The sequence below is a fragment of the Mirounga angustirostris genome, unplaced genomic scaffold (assembly GCF_029215605.1).
Source record: "Mirounga angustirostris isolate CCGP_5_RB_7025 unplaced genomic scaffold, mMirAng1.0.hap1 SCAF_5, whole genome shotgun sequence".
In the NCBI taxonomy this organism is placed as follows: Eukaryota; Metazoa; Chordata; class Mammalia; order Carnivora; family Phocidae; genus Mirounga; species Mirounga angustirostris.
This window is the reverse complement of record NW_026991713.1, coordinates 62,734,276-62,755,988: the sequence shown is the minus strand read 5'-3', so window position 1 is coordinate 62,755,988 and position 21,713 is coordinate 62,734,276. Positions and strand designations below refer to the sequence as shown.

The 21,713-nt window shown below is 35.3% G+C and overlaps 1 protein-coding gene across 9 annotated transcripts in view; it reads left to right on the top strand.

Annotated features, from left to right (window-relative positions):
- LARP4 (La ribonucleoprotein 4) overlaps positions 1-21,713 on the top strand; it is a 203,806-nt gene that overhangs the window by 172,814 nt on the left and 9,279 nt on the right. For 8 of the 9 annotated variants that reach the window (XM_045873463.3, XM_064591253.1, XM_045873459.3 and 5 more), the window contains 5 exons: positions 12,032-12,244; positions 12,834-12,937; positions 17,591-17,803; positions 18,443-18,491; positions 20,732-20,893. In XM_045873463.3, the coding sequence (XP_045729419.1) occupies positions 12,032-12,244; positions 12,834-12,937; positions 17,591-17,803; positions 18,443-18,491; positions 20,732-20,893 (741 nt within the window). The remainder of the gene's footprint in view (positions 1-12,031; positions 12,245-12,833; positions 12,938-17,590; positions 17,804-18,442; positions 18,492-20,731; positions 20,894-21,713) is intronic. The other variant, XM_064591252.1, reaches the window with a different exon arrangement.

Below are 21,713 nucleotides of genomic sequence, written 5' to 3'. Positions count from 1 at the left end.
TAACCTTTTGTAACTTAAAGTCCGTTTTGCCTAATAATAAAAAGTCAGTTGACCCTTGAACAACCAAGAGGCGTGGCAGTGCTGACCTGTCCTTTCCCAGGCAGTTGAAAATCCACATATAACTTTTAAGATTTTATTTATGTATGAGAGAGAGCGAGCTCAAGCAGGGGGAGCAGCAGAGGAAGAAGGAGAAGCAGGCTCTCTGCTGAGCAGGGAGCCTGATGTGAGGCTCAAATCCAGGACCCCGGGATCATGACCCAAGCCAAAGGCAGACACTTTAACCAACTGAGCCACTCAGGCACCTCCACATAAACTTTTGACTCCCAAAAATTTAGAACTAATAGCCTCATCTTGATGGGAAGCCTTACCAATAACATAAACAGTCGATTAACAGATGTATGTTATATATTGTATGTATTGTATACTGCATTCTTAGAATAAAGTAAGCTAAAGAAAAGAAAGTGTTATTAAAATAAAGGAAGATGCCTTAGAGTCTCAGTTGGTTAAGCATCCAACTCTTGATTTCAGCTCAGGTCAGGCTCTGTGCTCAGCAAGGAGTTTACTTGAGATTCTCTCTTTCTCCCTCCACCCCTCCCCCAACTCATACGCAGGCATGGATTCACGCTCTCTAAAATAAATAAACAAAAATCTTGGGGCGCCTGGGTGGCTCAGTCGGTTAAGCATCTGCCTTCGGCTCAGGTCCTGATCCCGGGGTCCTGGGATTGAGCCCTGCATCGTGCTCCATTCTCCGTGGGGAGTCTGCTTCTCCCTCTCCCTCTGCCTGCTGTTCCCCCTGCTTGTGCTTTCTCTCTGTCATATAAATAAATCTTCAAAAAAAATCTTCAAAAAAATAAATACATAAATAAAAATCTTTAAAAAAAATAAAGGAAAAGTACATTTACAGTACTGTACTGTATTTATTGAAAACATCTGCATATAAGTAGACAAATGCTGTTCAAACCTGTGTTGTTGAAAGGGTCAACTGTATAGCCGTCTTAGATGTATTTTGGTTACTATTTGCTTGGAATGTCCTTTTCCATCCTGTTACTTTCAGTGTCTTTGAATTTAAAATGAATCTGTTATAGATAGCATATAGATGGACCCTGCTTTTTAATTCAATCTGCCAGTCTCTGCCTTTGAATAGGAGAGTTTAATTCATTTACATTAAAATAATTACTGATAATGAAAGATACTTCTTCCACTTTTGGTATTTGTTTTTGTTTTCTGTATGTCTTTCATGGGTTTTCTGTCTTCCCCTCAATTTTTCTTTAAGATTATTTGAGAGAGAGCACGAGGAGGGGGAGGGGAGGCAGAGGGAGAGGGAGAAGCAGACTCTGCTGAGTAGGGAGCACAACACGGGGATCGTGACCTGAGATGATGACCTGAGCTGAAGGCAGACGCTTAAAGGACTGTGCCACCCAAGTGCCCCCCACCTCACATTTTTTCTATTGTTGCCTTTTTGATTTCCAATTCTGATTTCCTTCTTTCCTGTTCTATGTATTTTTAAATATATAGTGTGTGTGTGTGTGTGTGTGTGTATGGTTGTCTTGGTGAGGATTAAATTTATAACAACCTCATGTGAATAATACCAGCTTAGTTCCAGTAGTATACAAATACTCTGCTTCTATACTTCTCTGTTTTATTCATTTCTCTTTTAAATCTGATAAGGAAAAAGAGGAATTGTATACCAAAAGTATAATAATATTTTCTTTTGTATTTACCTATGTAATTATCCTTATCAGTGTTATTTCTTCTTACGGCTTTTAGTTACTCTCTGCTATCTTTATTTCACCCTGAATAACTCCCAGTAATATTTCTCGTAGGATAGGCCTACTGATTTCCTTTACATTGTTTTGTTCATATGTCTTTTTCCTGATTACTCTTAGGTTTGTCCATGCTTTCCATTAGCTCATTAAGCATATTTAAGATAGTTGATTTAACATCTTTGACCAGTAATTCCAATGTCTGGGCTTACTTAGGATGGTTCCTATCAAATTCTGTTCTTCCTGTGAATGGTCCATAGTTCTCTATTTCTCTGTGTGTTCTGTAATTTTTTGTTGAGAACTAGATATTCTAAGTATTAGACACTATTCTGCAATTTTTATACTTTTTTTTGGTCTGTATATGCAAATATAATTTTAGGGTAAATTCCTAGAAATGAAATTGCTATGTTGAAGAGTAGTGTATGCCTTTACTTAATACATAGAACTAACTTAAATTCATATTAGTATTTTTGATTTCTTTGAAATTTCTTGTGGTTGATTCTCTGATTTTTCTACTTATGTTTCTGGCTGTTTTTCTTTTTCTTTTTTTTTTTTTTTTAAATTTTTTTTAAATTTATTTGACAGAGAGAGACATAGCGAGAGAGGGAACACAAGCAGGGGGAGTGGGAGAGGGAGAAGCAGGCTTCCCGCTGAGCAGGGAGCCCGATGCGGGGCTCGATCCCAGGACCCTGGGATCATGACCTGAGCTGAAGGCAGACGCTTAACGACTGAGCCACCCAGGCGCCCCTCTGGCTGTTTTTCTGTTAAGAGTTCCTTAATGATTTGTGATTATATAAGTTTTTAGAGGTGATTAGTCTTATCAGATATGACTATTGTGTTAGTGGTACTTCTGTGGAAATTTATTTTTTATAGCAAGATTATAAGATTGATGAATCTTTTTCTTTATGCCTTTGGATTTTGAGTCTAGTTTAGCTAAGGTCCTCTCAGAAAAAAATATTTTAGTTTTTTAATCAACTTTACAACATAAAAACTTTAGTTTTTATGCAACTTTTGCATACAATAGGGTATATTTGTTTTAAGGCATACATTTTTATTAGTTTTGGGAACCTTGTGCATTGGTTTTTTCTCAGTCTCTCCCACCATCCCCAACCACCAATCTAGGCAATCACTGATCTGCTTTCTGCAGCTATAGATTTGTCTTTTCTGGAGTTTTCATATGAATGAAACCATACAGTATATTCTCTTTTGTGCTGGACTTCTTTCACTCACCATTATTTTTAGTGAACCATATTGTTGCATGTATTGGTAGTACATTCTTTTTTATTGCCAAATAGTAGAAATATACTTAGTTTGATTATCTAGTCACTTTTTGAATCTTCTTTCTATTTAAAAAAATGTGTTGGTCTTATTATTGAATTATAAGAGTTCTTTATATATTCTGGATGTAAGTTCTTTGTCAGGTATGTTTGTATTTCAAATCTATTTCCCCTAGCCTGTGATTTGCCTTCTTGTTTTCTCAACAGTGCATATTTGAAGAGCAGAAGTTTTAGAGGTTTTTGTTATTGTTGTTTTAATGGAAATGTAGTTGATGTACAATATTATATTAGTTTCAGGTGTCCTACATAGTGATTCAACATTTATATACATAGGAATTGATGACCATCATAAACCAAGCTACCATATGTCACCATACAAAGTTGTTACAATATTATTAACTATATTCTCTATGTATACATTACATCCCCACAACTTATTTTATAATGAAATTTGAACCTTTTAATTTTCCCCTTTTGTCCATCCTTCCACTCGGTCACCCCTGCCCCTTGGCAACCACCAGATTTTTCTCTGACTACATGAGTTTGTTTCTGTTTCATTTGTATTGTTTTTTAGATTCCACCTGTAAGTAAAATCAACCAGTATTTGTTTTTTCCTGTCTGACTTATTTCACTTAGCATAATATCGATGTGGCAAATGGCAAGATTTCGTTCTTTTTTATAGCTGATATTTGTGTATGTTTGTGTGTGTACCACATCATTATCCATTCGTCTATCGATGGACGCTTAGGTTGCTTTCATATCTTGGCTGTTGTAAGTAAGGCTACAGTGGACATAGGGATGTGTGTGTTTTTTCAAGTTAGCATTTTTGTTTTCTTTGAATAAGTACCGAGAAGTGGAATTGCTGGATCATGGTAGATGTATTTTTAATTTTTTGATACTTTTTTCATACTTTTTTTAGATTTTATTTATTTATTTGTCAGAGAGCACAAGCAGGGGGAGTGGCAGGCAGAGGGAGAAGCAGGCTCTCCACTGAGCAGGGAGCCTGATGCGGAACTCGATCCCAGGACTCTGGGATCATAACCTGAGCCGAAAGCAGACACTTGACTGACTGAGCCACCTAGGTGTCCCAAGAAACCTTCATATTTTTTCCATAGTGGCTGCATCATTTTGTATTCCCACCAGCAGTGCACAGAGGGTGCCCTTTTTCCCATATTCTCACCAACATTTGTTACTTCCTTTTTTCTTTTCTTTTTTTTAAAATATAGCCTGGTGACAAGTGTGAGGAGATACCTCTTTGTGATTTTGATTTGCATTTACCTGATGGTTAGTGATGTTGAGCATCTTTTCATGTGTCTTTTGGCCATCTGTATGTCTTCTTTGGAGAAATGTCTCTTCAGGTCCTCTGCCCATGTTTTAAATTGGATTGTTTGGGTTTTGAGTTGTGTGAGTTATTTATATAATTTGGATATTAATCCCTTATCATTTTTATCATTTGCAGATACCTTCTCCCATTCAGTAGGTTGCCTTTCCATTTGGTTGATAAGGTTTCCTTTACTGTGCAAAAGCTTTGTAGTTTGAAATAGTCCCATTTGTTTATTTTTGCTTTTGTTTCCTGAGGAGACACATCCAAAAAAATATTGCTAATACTGATGTTAAAGAGCTAATTGCCTTTGTTTTCTTCTAGGAGTTTTATGGTTTCTGGTCTTATATTTGAGTCTTTAATCTATTTTGAGTTTATTTTTGTATAGGGTATAAAAAAGTGGTCCAGGGACCCCTGGGTGTCTCAGTCGTTAAGCGTCTGCCTTCGGCACAGGTCCTCAGGGTCCTGGGATCGAGCCCCAGATCAGGCTCCCCGCTCGCGGGAAGCCTGCTTCTCCCCCTCCCACTCTTCCTGCTTGTGTTCCCTCTCTCGCTGTGTCTCTCTCTGTCAAATAAATAAAATCTTAAAAAAAATTAAAATTAAAAATTAAAAAGTGGTCCAGTTTCATGCTTTTGCATGTAGTTTTCCCAACACTGTTTATTGAAGAGACTGTCTTTTCCCCATTGTATATTCTTGCCTCCTTTGTCAAAAATTAATTGACCAAAGAGCAGAAGTTTTAAAAAAATTTTAGAAGTTTTTTAATTTTAATAAAGTCTGTTTTTAAGATTTTATTTATTTATTTAGAGAGCAAGCACGAGCAGGGGACCCGATGCAGGGCTCGATGCGGGGCTCAATCCTAGGACCCTGAGATCATGACCTGAGCCAAAGGCAGACGCTTAACTGACTGAGCCACCCAGGTGCCCCTAATAAAGTCTGTTTTTATCTCACTTTTCTTTTAGGGTTCATTATTTTTGTCTTATCTGAAATCAGTGTCTTCTAGGCTCATGAATATTTTCTTTTATGATTTCTTCTGGAAGTATTATATTTTAACATTAAGATTATACTCACATTTAGATTTTATGATCTACTTCCAAGTTTCTTCTGTGTGTTGTGAAGAGTCAGGGTTCTTTTTTAAAATATATGTACATTTGTTCCAACATTATCTGTTGAAAAGACTCTTGGTTACTTTGTTGACTCTTTGTTGATCATATATGCTTTGGTGTATTTGTGGACTCTGTTCTGTTCCATTGATCTGTATGTTTATCTTTAAATCAGTTCCCTAATGTCTTGATTACTGTAGCTTTATAAAAAGTTATATAAGATTGGGTAATGTCTAAGTTCTCAAATTTGTTTTGACTTTCCAAAATTACTTTAGGTATTCCAGGTCCTTAACATTTCCACATAAATTTTCAAATGAGTGTCAGTTTTACAGAAACGCTTGTTGGGATTTTGATTGGGATTTCATCGACTCTAGTTGGGGAGAATTGCCACCTTCATAATATTTAATCTTCTAACGTGGTATCTCTCGTCATTTATTTAGGCTTTGGTTTCTGAGCATTGCCTTCTAGTTTTCAGTGTATAAGTCTTTGCCTGTTTTGTCAAATTTATTATTAAGAGAAATATCATTTTTGTGTGTTCGGGCCTTTTAAATTTTTTGTGTATTTGTTGCATTAATTTAGTCCACCTTATCTAATACAGGATCTGTTTGTAATTCTTCTCCTGAATCTATAAAGCATATTGTATTAAAAGTAAAAAAACAAAAAAACAAAAAACAGTTCTTGCAGCATTTTAACATGACTTATTTACTACTTATTATTCTTTGATGAGGTAAATTAATTTACTATATATTGATTTCTGCTTTATAGGTACAATGTATACAAATACAAAATGGAAATATTAGTAATTCTGTTCTTAACCTAAGAAAAGTGATCTTTTAATGGAGAGTTACTTTTATTTTAAAGTTGTTTTTTTAAAATATGTGAAATTAAATTGATTTTTTTTTAAACGCCTTTAAATAATAAACTCCTATTTAGACCTTAAACTTTTCTCTCTTAGGTTTTGTCTGTTGTGTATAAGGAATCTGCTGTGTTACTGTTTTCTTCTGAATCAGTTATCTAAATTTTTCACAAAAATTTTAAATACTTATAAACTTATTATAGGAAACCATAATGCTATATTTTATTAAAATATCTTTGTGCACAATTAATTGGCAAATTATATAATGGCCATGATTCTAAAATTACCCATGATAATTTGGGAGAATTCAGACTCTTGTGCAATGGATATCCAAGGTCAAGAGTCCTTGCAGACTTTGGCCTAAAGATATGCTTCTGGAAGAGTCCCGTAGAGCTTTTATTATATGAGCTGAGGTAAACTGCTTCCATTTCATCATCTTTTTTCTCTGGTAATTAAGCAGGAAAGCTTTTTTTATTGCTCTTCCTCCTGTAGATGAGGTCTGTCTGGTATTAGTTCTTTCAGCCTAAAGAATTTCATTTGATGTTTCTTACAGTGCCTACCAGTGATGAATTTTCTTAGTTTCTACTTATCTTAAAACTGTCCTATATTTCATACTCATTTTTGATGGGTATTTTCCATGGATATGGAATTTTAGATTGATAGTTCTAATTTTTTCTTTCCTTTTAAGATATTTTGTTGTCGGGGCGCCTGGCTGGCTGTCGTTAAGCGTCTTGCCTTCGGCTCAGGTCATGATCCCAGGGTCCTGGGATCAAGCCCCACATTGGGCTGCCTGCTCCGCGGGAAGCCTGCTTCTCCCTCTCCCACTCCCCCTGCTTGTGTTCCCTCTTCCGCTGTCTCTCTCTCTGTCAAATAAATAAAATAAAATAAAATAAAAAAGATACTCTGTTGTCTCCTGGCCTCTATTGTTTCTGGCGAGGCATTATTGTTACTCTCTTTATATAATGTGGTCTTTTTTGCCTGCTGTCAAGATATTTTTTTGTTTTATGTTTGGTTTTCAGTAGATTGACTATTGTGTTTCAAGGTACGGGTTTTTTATATCCTGCTTGGTATGTGCTAAACTTCTTGGCTTTGCACATTGATGTTTGTCTCCTGGATGGGGGGGATTTTCAACTACCAGTTCTTTAAAAAGAATTTCTGCCTGACTTCTCTCCCCTCCTTTTGAGACTCCACAATTACACATACATTGGACTGCTTGGTGTCACTGAGATTTTGTTCATTTTTCTTCAATCTCTTTTTTTCTTCTTTGGATTGGATAATTTCTATGGATAATTTCTATTCATCTTCAAGTTGTATTCTGGAACTTCCAGGTTGTTTTGTTTTGTTTTGTTTTTTAAAGATTTTATTTATTTATTTGAGAGAGAGCACAAGAGGGGGGAGCGAGAGAGGGAGAAGCAGACTCCCTGCTGATTAGGGAGCCCGATGCGGGACTCGATCCCGGGACTCCAGGATCATGACCTGAGCCGAAGGCAGTTGCTTAACCAACTGAGCCACCCAGGTGCACATGGAACTTCCAGTTTTAAAAATATTTCCCCTCTGCTGAGATTCCCCTTTTTGTTCAGCTCCTTAAGAACACAGTTTTCTCTTAATCCATATGTATTCGTAATGGCCAGATTAAAATCTTAGTCTGCTATTTCCAGTACCTGGTTATCTTGGAGTCTGTTTCTTTGGGCTACTATTTTCTTGATAATGGACCACATTCAAAAAATAATGTTACTTACTTGGTTTTAGTTTCTTATGGGATATATTAAGATTTAGGTAAACTACAGCGTATGACATTACTTTAGTAAAAGCAACAGCTAAAAATTTTTTAGGTCATATTAAAGTCAATTTGATATTTTAAGGATTTTTCAAGATTGGCCATTATGGATTTCTTATTGTTTGATTCGTTACAATTTGAGGGAAGGAGAATTCCTGACTTATAAGGACCATAAAATATATCTTTCATTCATTTGTTAAAGTCATGTTTTTATGCTTTAAAATGCATTATTTCACTTGATATTCCTAACAAGTTAGTGAGGCTGATGATTCCTAATCTAACCCTCTTACATCTGTTTTAGGGTTTTTTGTTTGTTTGATGCAAATAGGTGGTTTTATTATAGCACAGGGACAGGACCCTTGAGCAGAAAGAGCTGCTGTTTTATTTAGTTCTTTTACAAAGGTCAGTAAACTTTTTCTTTAAAGGACCAGAAAGTGGGGCGCCTGGGTGGCTCAGTTGGTTGAGCGACTGCCTTCGGCTCAGGTCATGATCCCGGAGTCCCGGGATCGAGTCCCACATTGGGCTCCCTGCTCGGCGCGGAGTCTGCTTCTCCCTCTAACCCTACCCCCTCTTGCGCTCTCTCTCTCACTCTCTCTCTCTCTCAAATAAATAAATAAATAAAATCTTAAAAAAAAAAAAATGTTTAAAGGACCACAAAGTTAACGTTGTAGATTTTACCAATCATGAAATCTGTTGTAACTACTCAGTTCTTGCCATTATGGCACAAAAGGAGCCACAGGTAATATGTAAACAAATGGTCTGACTTACTAAGTTTTAGAGCATTGCTTTCTTTCCCCTTTTTTTTTTAAACTTAGTATAGGAAATTTCAGATATATATAAAAGTGGAGAAAATAGTATAATCAATCACTGAGAATCCCATCAGCCAGTTTTAACAGTTTGTAGAGCATGGCTGGTCTTGCTTCATCCATATTCCTACCCATTTCTCCATGCCCCCAGTTATTTTGAAGCAAATTTGAAACTTAATTTTATCTGTAAATAAACTAGTTTTAGTAGCTCTGAAAGAGGGATTTTTTAAAAATCATAGCTATAATATCACATTTTCCTGATTCTTATTTTTTCGTCTTTTTTCTTTGTTTATATCTGTAGTTTCATCCTTATTTTTTCTTTTGAAAATATGTTGTTGAAATAACTAAGTTATTTGTTTTACAGAGTTTCTCATTTTCTAGGTATATTTTTTATTGTGTTAAAATACACATATATAAAACTTACCATCTTTTAAGTATATAATGCAGTTGTACTAAACACATTCACCACCATCCATTCACGTTAACTTTCTTCATCTTATAAAACTGAAATTCTGTACCTATTAAACAATAACTCCCCATTCTCCCCTCCTTCTAGCCCCTGACAACCACCATTATTCTTCCTAGTCTATGATTTTTGACTACTCTCATTACTTCATATAAATGAAATCATACAGTATTTGTTTCTTTGTGACCGGTTTATGTCACTTAACAATGTCTTCAAGGTTTATCCATGTAGCATATTGCAGAATTTCCTTCCTTATATATCATCTTTGGAGAAATGTCTATTCAAGTCCTTTGCCCAGTTTTGAATTGGCTAATTATATTTTTTAGTGTAGTTTAGCATGATCCTCTGTCTCCTGTACTTCATGCAAATTGGTAGCTAGATTTAGAGGCTTGGTCAAAATTTGGTTTGATTTGGGAACAGCAGAGAGAGAACAAAAAGCCTGTATGTTTTTGTGTCTGTCTCTCTTTTATGCTAGGTGCTACTGATCATTGACTAAATCTATTAATTAAAGGCTGCAAAGAGGTGCTATTTTCAGGCTTTCTTTTTTTCCATTTATTAGTTGAAGGGCTTCTATAAAGGGAAGCTTGCCATCATCTTTATTACCCTGAGGTACAGCTCATATATGGAATGCATGATAAATGCTTGGTTCTAGCTTTTATTACCAGTTTTTGAAAATAATGTGTTGGTTCCCTAAGAACCTTCAAAAATGACCATTTCAGTATTTTTTGTTGTTGGGTATCTAAACATATTGGTGTGTTTGTTGTCCTTATTAATGCATTGTGGGCTCTTTTGAGTTAACTTACGAGGCCTTTTGTCACAGCCTTAGTAATTTTCAGTGGTTTGCTTGCTCCCTCGTGTGATAAGATGTTCCAGTGTTTTGTACATTTTGTGTCAGAGGCCTGGGGTCAGTCAAGTCTCCAGAATTCCCACTTTGCTTTTTATGGGGAGCTGATAATTTGCAGCCCACTGGCTAGGCACAGGAGTTCTTGTGTGTGGTCATTGTTTAAAAGCCATTCATTGGTCAGAGCTATGAAATAGGTGTGTGTTTGTTTGTTTTTAACAAAAATATATCATGAGTTTATACTGAGGCTTCCAATTTAAATTCAGGCTACATGCTTTTCACTTCTTCGATCTCACATCTGTGTCTTCTTTCTCTCATGTGAAAATCTCAGATCTCAGTGACCCCAGTATAATTACTGATTTGCTGTATCCCATAATCACATGCAAAAGTATCAGAATAACAATACCAATAGGAATATAACTCTGGAAACAAACTAAGAAATTTTTTGCTATACTTTGCCTTGTAGTTTATTCCTAAGGAACATTCATAACAGTTGATTTTATTATGGCTCAAAATCACTTAGGATTTCTCTGTTACATTACTAATATAACACAGATGCACATTTAGGTTAATTTTGCTTTTAACTTTTACAATTGATTTTTTAAATTTTATTTTCAAAATGTGTATGGTTTAAAAGTAAAACAGTATATGAGGGGCGCCTAGGTGGCTCAGTTGGTTAAGCATTTGCCTTCAGATCAGGTCGTGATCCCAGAGTCCTGGGATCTAGCCCCAGGTTGGGCTTCCTGCTCCAAGCCTGCTTCTCCCTCTCCCATTCCCCCTGCTTGTGTTCCCACACTCACTGTGTCTCTGTCTGTCAAATAAATAAATAAAATCTTTGAAAAAAAATACAACAGTATATTAAATACATACACATATATATGTGTGAATGCAAGTATATCTTATATCGTTATCTGACTTAGCTAAACAGTAGCTTACTTATACCTATTCTTATCCTCCTTGCTTTACCTCTTTTTTTTTTAAACAATAATGTATTCTGGAAATCACTCCATAGTAGTACTTAGAGCAGTTCCTCAGTTTACATCTGCATGATACTCAATTGTGTGGATGTAATATAGTGTATTCAACCATTGATGGACTGTTCAGTGTGTGTTGTGTGTGTGTGTGTGTTGTGGATAGCTTTTTCCCCCTTCCTATTATAGTTAGTGTCAGTGAACAGCCACGTGCATCCTTTTTTTAAAACTTCTTTTTGTTCAGTGTGTATTTGGAAAAGATTCCTTGAAGTGGGATTGATGAGAATGTGATAAATGCATATATGATTTTTGGAAGATATTGCTAAGTTTTTGTTTATAAGGGTTGTGCTGTTTTACATTCCCATCATCAGTATATTTTGCCACAACCTTATCAACAAAGTATGTTGTCAAATTTTGGGATTTTTGGCAATCCTGTAAGTGAGAAATGTTAATTCCATTTTTAATCTCATTTCTCCTATAAGCAAGGTTTAGCATCTTTTCACGTTTAAGAGCCATTTGCCTTTCTTTTCTCTGTGAACTCTGTTCATTTCTCTAACACATTTTTTTATCTTTTTTTTTTTAGAATTTGTATATTAGGAATATTTGCTCCCTTGTCTGTGATAAGTTGCAGTTAGTTTTACTATTTTGACTTTGTGGTTTTACTTTGTTCATTGTTGTATTAGCCATGCAGAAGTTTTAAAATAATTTAAAGCTATCAGTCATTTCCTTTTGCTCTACTGACTGTATAGTAGGCAGAAATAACATAGTCATGTAAAATATGTTTAAAATGTAAATTAAATATATTTGTGAAGACATACAGTCCTTCATTATAATTTGTTTCTCTTTCTTCTAGGCAAGGATAAAAGCCATCAATACATTTTTTGCTAAGAATGGTTATCGATTAATGGATTCTAGTATGTATAGTCAGCCCATTCAAACTCAAGCACAGTATGCCTCACCAGTTTTTATGCAGCCTGTATATAATCCTCACCAACAGTACTCGGTCTATAGTATTGTGCCTCAGTCTTGGTCACCAAATCCTGCACCTTACTTTGAAACACCACTGGTAAGTGAGATCCTTACAGAATTATAAAATTTTTCACTCAAGCTGAAATTTGAAGAAATCAGCTAGAGTAGTTTATTTTGTTTTGTGTTGATACTGGTTTCTTTCGGGCTTTTAAGTAGTGATAAAGATACCTAATCCCCATGTGACTAAGAGTTGAGCTATTGGTTCCTATAATTTTATTCTTTAGATTTTGCTGAATGAATTAAAATAAGAGAGTGGGTAAGTCCTGATTAGTTTAAAATGTTTTCAGTTCAACTTTTTCAGAGAGAAATGTACTTTATTAAGTAATGACCTAATGATTCCTTCTGTAAATCAAGTGATATTTGAAGTGAGTATTACAAAAGTAAGTAAAATGCTTAAAATTATTTTTGCCTTATAAAAGAAATTGAGGGGGATCCTGAGTGGAGCATGCGACTCTTGAGCTTGGGGTCGTGAGTTCAAGCCTCATGTTGAGTGTAGAGATTACTTAAAAATAAAAAATCTTTAAAAAAATTTGATGCTAGGTTAGTTCATCAGGAGTTTCTTACAGCCTTCACACTAGGTTTTGCCCTTTTCATTAATTGTTTTTAAACATCACATTTTCTTTTAGGCTCCCTTTCCCAATGGTAGTTTTGTGAATGGCTTTAATGCACCAGGATCTTATAAAACAAATGCTGCTGCTGTGAATATGCCTCGACCATTCCAAAAAAATCGGTAAGATAACAATCATAGTGGAATAGGGGTGCCAGGATGGCTCAGTCAGTTAAGCATCCACCTCTTGATTTCGGCTCAGGTCTTGATCCTCGGGTCATGAATTCAAGCCCAGGCATTGTGCTCCATGCCCAGCATGGAGCGTACATAAAAACAAAAACAAAAAACAAAACAGTGGAGTTTATTGTACACAATTCCTAGTAGTTCTTGAAGAATTACTGTGGTAGTCACAATGCTTATTTATAAATCTTAGTAAAAAGCTTAAGTCATTTACTCTAGAATTAATAAGCACACTTTGACCTCATAGTGGATAATTTGTATAAAAAAGATTTAGAACTAAGATTGTACATACTGACTTTTTAATAATAAAGATAATAGAAAATTATTTTATGATAGTAACATAAGATCTGGTGTTTAAATACCATTTAGTGTGTTAAATAGGTAACATTTTAGAGAATGAGAGAGTTTTTTAGTGTGTTAAATAGGTAACATTTTAGAGAATGAGAATAGAAATGTTAGCTGATTTGAGTATTGAATGCTGGAAAAATGAGTTGCTTAGGATTTTTGAAAATTGACTTTTGAAATGATTTCCGTGAACTATAGTGTTTAGACAATAGCTACCATTTATTGAACATTAATGTCCAAAACTTTGTTTTAAGGGCTTTACATATTTTATCAGTTTTCATAACCCTATAAGATAGTTATATCTATTTAAGATGAGGAAATTGAAACATAAAAGGTTAAATATCGTGTCTAAGAGCATGTAGCTAGTAACTGGGAGAGCCAAAATTTGAGCCCAGTTTGACTTCAAAGCCTATACTTCAAAAACGGTGTTCTAAATAAATTATTGAGAACTCTGGAAACTATTTGCTATCATATAAAAAGGTAAGTCTCTTAAGTGTTAACTCTTTTTATGTAAACATCAATTGATAATCTCAATAATTTGGTATATATTATGGCTTTTGAAAGTATGAGTATCCAAAGAAAAAAGGGCTTATATAGTGGCTTAGATTTATTTAAGAGTTTCACATTTATTGTTTTTTGTTTGCTTATTTTGTGAGTCTCCTAGGTTTGGGTTTTTGGCTTTTTAAATGATTTCTTCAGTGATTTTCCCTTGCCATAGTTCATTCTCCCAGTTGGTTCTTTTTGGCAAGAAGACCACATGGGGTATGTTCTTCTAAAATGACTTCTAGGAACTTAATTCTTTTTTGTAAGGTTTACCTGAAACATGCTTCACTGGAGAAAGAAGCCTCATGGTATTAAATATTCTTCTCAGTGGATTCTGGAAGCATTCATGTGTACCATCCTCTGTTGTCACAATTTTTTGTACTTATTTAACTGACAAAATTGGTTAAAGCATTTGAAGATCATTTTTAAGTGTTACAAACATTTTACTACATATACATTCTTACTGCTTTATGAAGTTTCAAATGTGATCTCTTCATATTACAAGGATGAAGGATTCTTCATAAATGAAAGGATTATTTGCTCTTGTAGGTGATTCTTAGTTTGGTAATAAAGTAGCAACTGCACAATTCAGGTATTGCTAGGACATATGAGTAGAAGTTACAGGGAGCCTCACACATTGTCCTTTAATCCCAGTCCTGTTGTTCAAAAAGATTAATTTCCATGAGCACATAGAATGGTGTTTAAATCTGGAAAGACCTTTATTATGGTGTAGTTTTAACTCATTTTACAGCTGAAGAAAGTGAAAGCCGAAGAGGACAAAAGTCTTGCTAGGGTTACATGGCTAGTTATTATCAGCAGACCTGAGATTAGAACGTTTCCTTTCCTCTACCATAGCTGGTGAAGTTTTCTCTTAAAAATAATTTAATTAGAGTAAATGACAGCTTGCAACTTCCCTTGTTAGAAAATACAGATTTCCCTGATTAGAAAGAGTAGCTTTGTAGAAATACGTATAATACATATTGATTTCACCGTTTTTTTTTTTTTTTTTAAAGAGTGAATTTTGCTTTAAACAGTTAAGTAGAATATACATCTTTCTTATAAGGTAGACTAAAAGCAGTTTTTAATAAGTAAAAATACTGGTGGTTTGCAGATTCTTGACTAAAAAATGTATTAAATGGGTTCATGGTGTTCCTTTATTGTCACTTGTTTTTGTTTGCTGTGCTTTCTTGGTGAAAAGGTTGAAATCACAATAAGAAAGCCAAGAATGACAGTCCAGTCATCCTTACTTATAAGGAGGTGTGCCTGTGCTTTTGAAGGTACAAGGCAGGTTTAGTATAATTTTGCTTGTTATTCAAAACCATTCATGTACAATCCTTTTTCATATGTTTGACCAGTGCAAGTTTTTAATTTTAGTTACAAAAATTATACATGAGTTTTTTCTTCTTATAAAATGCAAATATTACAGATGAAACTGGGAGCTTTTTGAAAGACCTTAATCCTTGTTTCTTTTCTTCTAAAAAGTGACCACTTCCAGACCTTTATTTTTATTTATTTATTTATTTGAAGTTATTAGTCAAGGAGAAAGTAACTTTTAGGAAGTACTTTTGTAGTTTATTATATGAACCTTGTAACAGCCCAGTGATGATCACCAGACCTACTTAGAGAGACTAGGACTAACTTTCAGAAGTCTGGGCATTTTTCTACCTTTCATACTTTCTCTTTCTGTCACTTTACTTCTTCCTTTCCATCTTTTATCACTTATCTCTCTTAGCTTTTTTTTTTTTTTTTTTCTTTTGCCTGGACTGAGATCGTAAGTCCCTCTCAGTGAAGGGTAAGATTATGAGATCTGAGGGCTGTTTAAACCCAGTAACTTACCTGTTAGGTATATTGAAATGCAATGAGAAAATTTAGGCGAATGATAGTTTCTGAACAGATAAACAGCGTATCTACCTCATGAGGTCATTTTCAGATATGATGGCTAATAAAAATATTTTGAAAATGCTCTGTGTTGACATTCTATAATTTTCATTGCTATTAGAAATCTATTTTGTGGGGCGCCTGGGTGGCTCAGTTGATTAAGTGTCTGCCTTCAGCTCAGGTCGTGAGCCCGGGATCCTGGGATCAAGCCTCACGTTAGGCTCCCTGCTCATGGGGGAGCCTGCTTCTCCCTCTCCCTCTGCCATTCCCCCCTCCCCCGCTTGAGCTCTCTGGCTCTGTCTTTCTGTCAAATAAATAAAAATCTTAAAACAAACAAGCAAAAAAATAAAATAAAAAATCTACTTTGTGACGTAAAGTAATTATTTCATATAATCTTAATGAAACTCAACACAACTTTGTCACCTGGTTTTTATATTTAAGTTTTAATGGCAGTAACCTCATTTTTTTGTTTTCTATAAAGAATAGGGTAGCCAGAGATGTTGGAATTAATGTTAAATTGTTGGGCTTTATAATTATTTTGAAGTTTTAAATCCAAATTCAGAGAACCAGGAATTGGCAATGTGTTTATTGATATAAATTTGTAACCATGAAAACGGGCTGTAAAAATGGAATTTTTAAACTACAAATAAGGGGCCAAATATAAATCTCATACTTGTATAATCTGTTACAGAACCAAGATCCTTAGTTGGTTGGGCTTACTTTGTTTTCACTGTTGGTTAAACTGTAGCCTCTCCTTTACCCCTACCCTAGCTTCATCTGCTTATACATTGTTAGAGAGTTGGGTGCTTATACCCATCATCCAAGATAAAAGCTACCCTTGTTCGTACTTACTGGGGTTTTTTGTTTGTTTTTACTAGATTCTATACCTAATTCATGAAGCCATGCCAGGCTATTAGTTGCATTATATTTTCCTAGCTTTTTTTCACATAGGATCTTTGAACAATTAATTTAAAAAGAAGCTGGGATTTTAATATATTGCACTGTTTCTCTGGTTTTCATTGTCACTCCCCTAGAGAGCCTTTTTAGACATCCCCCGCCAATTTTTCCCTATGAAAATTTAGTACTGGAGATATTGTATATGTATTTATGTAATGTATGTATATCTGTGCTCTGTGCATAAAAGGAGTAAGATTGGGATTTTTTTTTGTTCCTTCTCGGCCCCACCCCACCCCACCCCTGCCTTGAACCTTTTTTACTCCCACTGGGGGTGATGTTGCCCCATTGAGAATGTATGGCATAAATTCATTAATAAGCTTAAAGCGTGGCTGATTCGGGCGTGTCAAGACTGCAACTGGTGTTAAATTAGCTAAAATCCTAGTTGTATTTTGAGTTTTGAAATAGAAGTAGCTTTATCTTGAAGAACTTTGGATTTTACCCCAAATCTCTCCAAACAACTTTTTTATTTTTTTAAAGATTTTATTTATTTATTTGACAGGGACACAGCGAGAGAGGGAACACAAGCAGGGGGAGTGGGGGAGGGAGAAGCAGGCTTCCTGCAGAGCAGGGAGCCCGATGTGGGGCTCGATCCTAGGACCCTGGGACCATGACCTGAGCTGAAGGCAGACGCTTAACAGCTGAGCCACCCAGGCGCCCCCAAACAACTTTTTTAAATGTAAAAATCTGAGACATAAAAGAGTTTACATTTTTATAATGTGACACTTTTATGTGTAATTTAATTTGTGGAAAATCAGAATACAGTAGAAGGCAATTTTTAGCTTGTCCCATTAAATAGAGTTTTTACCATTAAGGGGAAAGATTTTGTCTGTCTTGATTTATCCTCTCATGTATGTGATCTTATATTTCTTATAGTGTGAAGCCTCATTTTAGGTCATCGAGTGGTTCAGAACACTCGACAGAGGGCTCTGTGTCATTGGGGGATGGACCATTAAACAGATCTGGTTCAAGGAACTTTCCAACTGAACGGCATAATCCTACAGTAACAGGGCATCAGGAGCAAAGCTACCTTCCAAAAGAAACTCCTCCTATACAGATGGAACAGAATGGGGACTATGGTAGGGGCAGGTAAGGAAATAGGGTAATAAATATGGATAAGGTATATGAAAATTCTTTGCTCGTAATGTGAATATTTGAAGACCTAGTGATTATTTTGTTTTAACTATTGGTGTATGGTTTTACTAATTGAATACAGTGTTCACATAATATGGGTTAATAGTTTTCATAATTATTTAGAAATTTATAGTGCCCATATAGAATATAGCTCTGAGTCAGAGGTTCATAAAGTTACTCTGAAGTTCTTTATGGTTCACTGAGGAAAGAATAGCTTAGAAAGATAAGATCCTATCTGCATTCTAGTTTAATTTCTTACAACTTCTTAACTATGGAAATGGGATTATACCTTATTGCCTCCTCTGCTCGAATGAAACAAAAAACCCTGATATACTTCTGGTGTGGAAGGAACACTGCTTAATAAAAATGGCCCAACTTATTTAGTGGTGGTGGTGGTGTTGTAGATGAAGTTTTTGTAGATTAGTTTAGGATCCCTTCAGAAGAATATATATTCATCTCTTAATAGTGGAGATATAGAAAATATAGTTAGTTAAACTAGAAATTCACCCATCTTTGATAGAGTGTATTATATATTTGAAGAAACTTATGAGTTGTCCCTCCCATCATCCCCACCTTTTTTATCGTTGTTAAAAGGAGAACTCTTTTCAGAGGTCGAAGACGACGAGAAGATGAGAGAGTCCAGGTAAGTTTTTTTTACATAGTTTTATTACATCTATTTATTTATTTTTTTCTTTTGTGATTTAGTATGGCATTGGCTTGTGGTCGGTCTTTCCAGGTTTTTGTCTTATTGATTATAGTATTAGACAAAGGTAAATAGAACCTGTGCTTTGACCCTAAAATATCTACTGCTACCACTATGCCCCACCCTTAAAGCACATGTATAGTTAGGGATTTGATCTGTGTTGCTTGTGTTTTTTAAAAATTACTTGAATACCTAATATATTCACATAGTTTAAAAATCAAAAAATGAAAATATTCAATGAAAAGTTTATTATGTTGTTAATGGACATTTAAGTAGTTTCAATCTTTCAGTCTTGTAGCTATGGTAACTTCTTTCCTATGTGTGTAATAACACCTGAAGGAGAATCCTTAGAAATGGGATTTCTAGGTCACAATTCAGTAAGTTGCTGCCAGCTTAACATCTTTCTGTAGGGGTTGTGCCAATTTACACTCTGACAGACATTGAACAAAAGTTACTATTTATCAATAGCCCAATAAATATATGACTTTTTGCCAACTTGATAAAGTTTATCATTCACTTACAAAGCTCTCTGGATGGTGTTGGAAACTCATTACTTGAGGGGGCGGGCAATTTTCTAGCTACTACTTATTCTTCTATCCACTAATCTTAACAAAAGTGCTTATAAATTAAAGTTTTATAGTTCTAAATTGTATATACATATAAGTGTACTATACATACAGCATGTAGGCTACATATAATATATATACAAATATTACATATATAAGTAGTGAAAAGATAAGCATTTCCAAAGAAGAAAACATACTGCGTTATAACACACAGAATGGTCCTTAGGGCAAACTGTGAACCTTTTAAAATAGTATTGTTTTTTTATTTATAGCTTTCTGTACCATGGGCAGCCATGACATAGCAACAGCTTTTTTAGAACGATACCATTGCAACAGTCCATATGAATCCTCAAGTGGCCCTGAACAACTGAGGAGAGAAGAGATTAGTTTTGAAGTCCATTTAATATGTTGAAAATATTTTGAGGATTGAGGACTGAAGGGGTGAAGAAAAAGGAGACAAACACACTTTCCAGTAGGAAAGGCAGAATGGAAGTGCCTTTGTGCAGGAAGAAGATGTTAGCTAGAGGTAAAATTTAGGATTTGTGAGCTTACACAAAGTAATTGAAATCATAAAAGTAGATGAAATCATTCAGGGGACTCTGTAGAGTAAGTGATTTAGAGTGGTCAAGAATGGAACTTTGGCAGCATAGTAGCTTTGGGCTAAAGAATGAGATTAGTTATTATATTGTTTGAAGTATCCAAGCAAAATCTGAGCAGAGAAGGCTGATAGACAAATGGATGTCTAGGTTTCAGGTAAAGGTCTGGGCTGAGAATATTGAAAGTGTACAATTCAGTGAGTTTTGGTAAATTTCTAGTGGTGTGTAGCCAGTCACCAAAAGTGAAAAAGATTGTTGTAAAGGTTGTTTGCGTATAGGTAGTAGTTGAAGCCATGAATAGTGACTATCACACAGGGAGAGTATGGAAGTGAAAAGAGTAGAAACTATAGAAACACATAGAAACTATAAAACTGTCAAAGGGAATAGGTAGAGAGACGCAAGCACCTGATTGTGAGATCTGAAAATCAAGAGAAAGGTATCACAGAAGCTAAGGGAGGAATGAGTTCTCAAAAGGAAAGAATGTTTACCATGCCAGGTGCTATGCGAGGTTAGGAAAAAAAGTCTGTCAGATTTTGCATTGTGGAAGGCATTGATGACTTGTCAAAGCAATTTTAGTGGTGATACATACAGAGGTGAGGCTTGTAGAGGGTGGTGGGCAGAAAGGCAGATCAGGAGATTTTTCAAGGAAAGATACTGTTCTTTTGAGACTATATGAAAGGAGAAAAACTCATGGCAAATTTAGGTCACATAGGGGTTTTTATTTTTGTTCTGGAAGGGAGTATTACAAATTTAGCAAATAGTGGAGATTTGGTTAGCAGGCTTAAGGAGTGTGGCAAAGTTTGCAAAAGAAACAGGTGAGGAAGTTGACAAAAGGTAAGTAGGATTGATAAAAAAATGAGAGCTCAACTGAGATGAGAAGCCAGGAATTTATAGGAGAACAAACAATTCTTGCATTAGTGTAGAGTTTTGTTTGTTTCCTTACAACTTTCAGCTTCTGTGGTACAGGATTAGGGAATGAGATTGGCATGTGACCTGTTTTATGATTTGTGTCTTTTAGAGACCGCAGTCTTCATCAGCTGAAGCAAAGGCTCCAACACCAAAGTTTGACTTACTAGCCTCAAATTTTCCTCCTTTACCTGGAAGTTCATCAAGAACTCCAGGTGAACTTGTTTTGGAGAGTAGGATGTCTGATGTTGTTAAAGGTGTCTACAAAGAAAAGGTAAACACTGAGGCATCAATCTTTTACTTATGGGACCATAGCCTTTGTTTGCAGAGTTATAATTTGAAATTTTATTTGCACTTAATATGTATTTCTATCATAGTTTTTACTCATGGGATTGTCAACTTGCTTTGAGTATTATAAAAAGATTTATGATAAAGCTACACAGGCCAATAAAGTGCTGGGTGTTGTGTAAGACTAATGAATCACAGACCTGTACCCTTGAAACAAATAATACATTATATGTTAATTAAAAAGAAAGAAATAAAATAAAAATTAAACCAATTAAAAAAATAAAATGTTTCTTCATTTTTGCATGTCTTTGGTGTCAGCCAACTCAGTTTGGTAGAACCAATTAATGCAAGCTGGTGGAAAGTGTTGTTTCCACTTAAGTGCCTGTAATTAGTCAATGATATGAATGAATTCTAAGTTTGGTAAATTCAGGCTTTCAAATAATGGAGAGTTGATATCAAAGAGTTAGGACATCAACCTTTCGGATAGGTACCGCATCCTAAAATTTTTTTTTTTTTTTTAGATTTTATTTATTTATTTGACAGAGAGAGACACAGCAAGAGAGGGAACACAAGCAGAGGGAGTGGGAGAGGGAGAAGCAGGCTTCCCGTGAAGCAGGGAGCCCGATGGCGGGGCTCGATCCCAGGACCCTGGGATCATGACCTGAGCCGAAGGCAGACACTTAGCAACTGAGCCACCCAGGTGCCCCTCCTAAAATATTTTTGAGTGTAGACCTCTTCCTGTGCTAAATCTTTACACCCACATATTTTTCTCATTTTCTTCCCTTTTTTTCTTAATTCAGTTTTTA